The 2,461-nt window shown below is 60.5% G+C and overlaps 1 protein-coding gene across 4 annotated transcripts in view; it reads left to right on the plus strand.

Moving 5' to 3' along the window:
* Window positions 1–2,461, plus strand: part of SLC12A7 (solute carrier family 12 member 7) — a 54,669-nt gene that overhangs the window by 16,954 nt on the left and 35,254 nt on the right. For all 4 annotated transcript variants that reach the window (XM_032279161.1, XM_032279158.1, XM_032279159.1 and 1 more), the window contains exons 2-3: window positions 857–951; window positions 1,434–1,556. In XM_032279161.1, coding sequence (XP_032135052.1) covers window positions 937–951; window positions 1,434–1,556 — 138 coding nt within the window. In that variant the 5' untranslated portion in view covers window positions 857–936. The remainder of the gene's footprint in view (window positions 1–856; window positions 952–1,433; window positions 1,557–2,461) is intronic.

Genomic DNA, 2,461 nt, shown 5'->3' on the forward strand with positions numbered 1-2,461 from the left:
CCCTGGGGCTCGCATGTGCCCTGGGGATAGCGTGTGTCCTGGGCTTAGCTTGTTCCCTGGGGATAGCGTGTTCCCTGGGGAAAGCGTGTACCCTGGGGATAGCATGTGCCCTGGGGCTTGCATGTGCCCTGGGGATAGCGTGTGCCCTGGGCTTAGTATGTTCCCTGGGGATAGCGTGTGCCCTGGGGATAGCGTGTGTTCTGGGCTTAGTGTTTGTTCTGGGCTTAGCATGTGTCCTGGGGATAGTGTTTGTCCTGGGGTTAGCGTGTTTCAAGGGGTTAGTGTGTGCATTGGGGATAGCGTGTGTCCTGGGGATAGCGTGTGTCCTGGGGATAGCGTGTGTCCTGGGGCTAGCGTGTGCCCTGGGGATAGTGTGTGTCCTGTGTTTAGTGTATGCATTGGGGCTAGCATGTGTCTTGGGGATAGTGTGTGTCTTGTGACTAGCGTGTGCCATGGGGTTAGTGTGTGCATTGGGGATAGCATGTGTCCTGGGGAAAGTATATGTCTTGTGACTAGTGTGTGCCTTAGGGTTTCTTTATGCATTGGGGCTAGCGTGTGCCCTGGGGCTGGCATGTGTCCTGGTGTGTGCACTGGTGCCAGTGTGTGCCTTGGGGCTGGCATGTGTCCTGGGAAATAGTGTGTGCATTGGGGCCATCGTGCATCCTGGGAAATGCACCTTTCTTTGGAGTACAGATGTGTTGAAGGCTGGAGAGTGTGTGGTAAGTGTCACTCTTAGCCACGGTTTGGAGGTCACAGCTGGTGGGGACCAGGGCCCTCTGTGCGAGATCCGTGATGGTCCTTTCGTGCTTTCTTTCAGTTCTTCTAAGCTGACCCTGAATCGTTTTTCCCTCTGCAGGAGATGGAAATCCGAGAGAAAGCAGTCCATTCCTCAACAATGTGGAGGTGGAGCAGGAAAGCTTCTTGGAAGGGAAGAACATGGCGCTTTTTGAGGTAACTTGACTTCTTTTGAGAAGATACCAGGGCCGCTGCTTTGATGTGGAAAGTAGAAGATCCCCTGGAGACCTGCAGGACAGGGCCTCCCACGGGACCAGACACCATGGCGGGGAACGTGGGGCCTCCTCCCTGTCGCGAAGGCCACAGAGGGGGCCTTGTCCTGCCCCTGAGCTGGGATGTGGTCCTCAGCCGGCACCTTCTGGGGGCCTCCCTGGATCTAGGGCGCTGCGGCCCCCAGGAGCCCCTTGGAGCTGCTGAGTGCTGGCCGTCTCGGGGTCCCCGCCCTGGGTGAGTGGTCCCACTCCGAGGCCTGGAGCCCCGTCCTCGGACTCAGATGCACTGGCGTCAGGGCCTGGCTCTCTTCAGACCTGGGGGCTCAGGACAGGATGAGAGCCTGAGTGCCAAGCCCTGAACATGGAGGGGGAGCCCTGAGGGCTGCGGCAGGGGAGGGCGCCCATGACCGTCCCCACACTGCGCAGGAGGAGATGGACAGCAACCCCATGGTGTCCTCGCTGCTGAACAAGCTGGCCAACTACACCAACCTGAGCCAGGGCGTGGTGGAGCACGAGGAGGATGAGGACAGCCGGCGGCGTGAGGCCAAGGTACGTTCGCCACCCGCCCCGTCCCGGGTGTCCCGGCAGGGTCGGGCTATGCCAGCAAAGCAGCTGCTCGTCAGAAGCGCCGCCCTGAGCGCGGATGTGGGGGACACGTCCGGCCCTTTCTTCCTGGGAGGTCTCGGTGGTGCCTGCTCCACAGCTCTGGCCCAGGCCTCTTGCCTCTCCACCGTCCTGGGAAGCGTGACTTCCCCCACGCATCTGGGCAGCGGGATTCCCCGTCGAGACATGAACTCAGGGTGTTCTGTTCGTCCTGCGGGGGCGGCCCTGTGCCCTGCGGTAAAGAGGCCGGGCCGGGGCCCCTCCTGGGCTGCTGTGGCCTTGGCAGTCCCTCGGGCCGCCCGCCTTTTCCTTTCTATCCGGGACACTTAGCCGGGTGGCACTTTCCCTTGAGGGTTTGTTTCCAGGAATCCGTCCTAGGAAGAGGGGGGCGTGCAGTGGGGATTCCATGGAAAGATTTCCCTTGGGCAGTTTCTGTGGGTGATGAGGTCTGGAGACCCCTCGAGCATCCTGGGAGCGTTCTGCCGTCGTGTGCAGACCACGCGCCTGGGAGCCACCCTGAGGCCTGACGTCCTGAGATGACGCTCAAGGCGAGAAGGACCCCAGGCCGTGTGGGGAGAGTGTCCCCGTGCAGGTGAAGCAAGCCCTGTCCTCACGGTGGGGGCACGCAGGTGGCTTCGTTTTTTCTCATCTTTCTCAGCTTTGTAAGTCTTCCAAATACACATGCATGTAAATACACATGCAGTGCTTTAGAACCCTAAGATACAAACGAACAAAAGTATCCACTGACGGAAACCCTGCTGTATCGGCCCCGCCGCGGAAGCTGGGAGGTTCTCAGGGTGGCCTCCCCCCAGTCCCGCCGCGGAAGCCGGGAGGTTCTCAGGGTGGCCTCC

The sequence above is a fragment of the Sapajus apella genome, unplaced genomic scaffold (genome assembly GCF_009761245.1).
Source record: "Sapajus apella isolate SASKATOON/1434 unplaced genomic scaffold, GSC_monkey_1.0 scaffold11, whole genome shotgun sequence".
Classification (NCBI taxonomy): domain Eukaryota; kingdom Metazoa; phylum Chordata; class Mammalia; order Primates; family Cebidae; genus Sapajus; species Sapajus apella.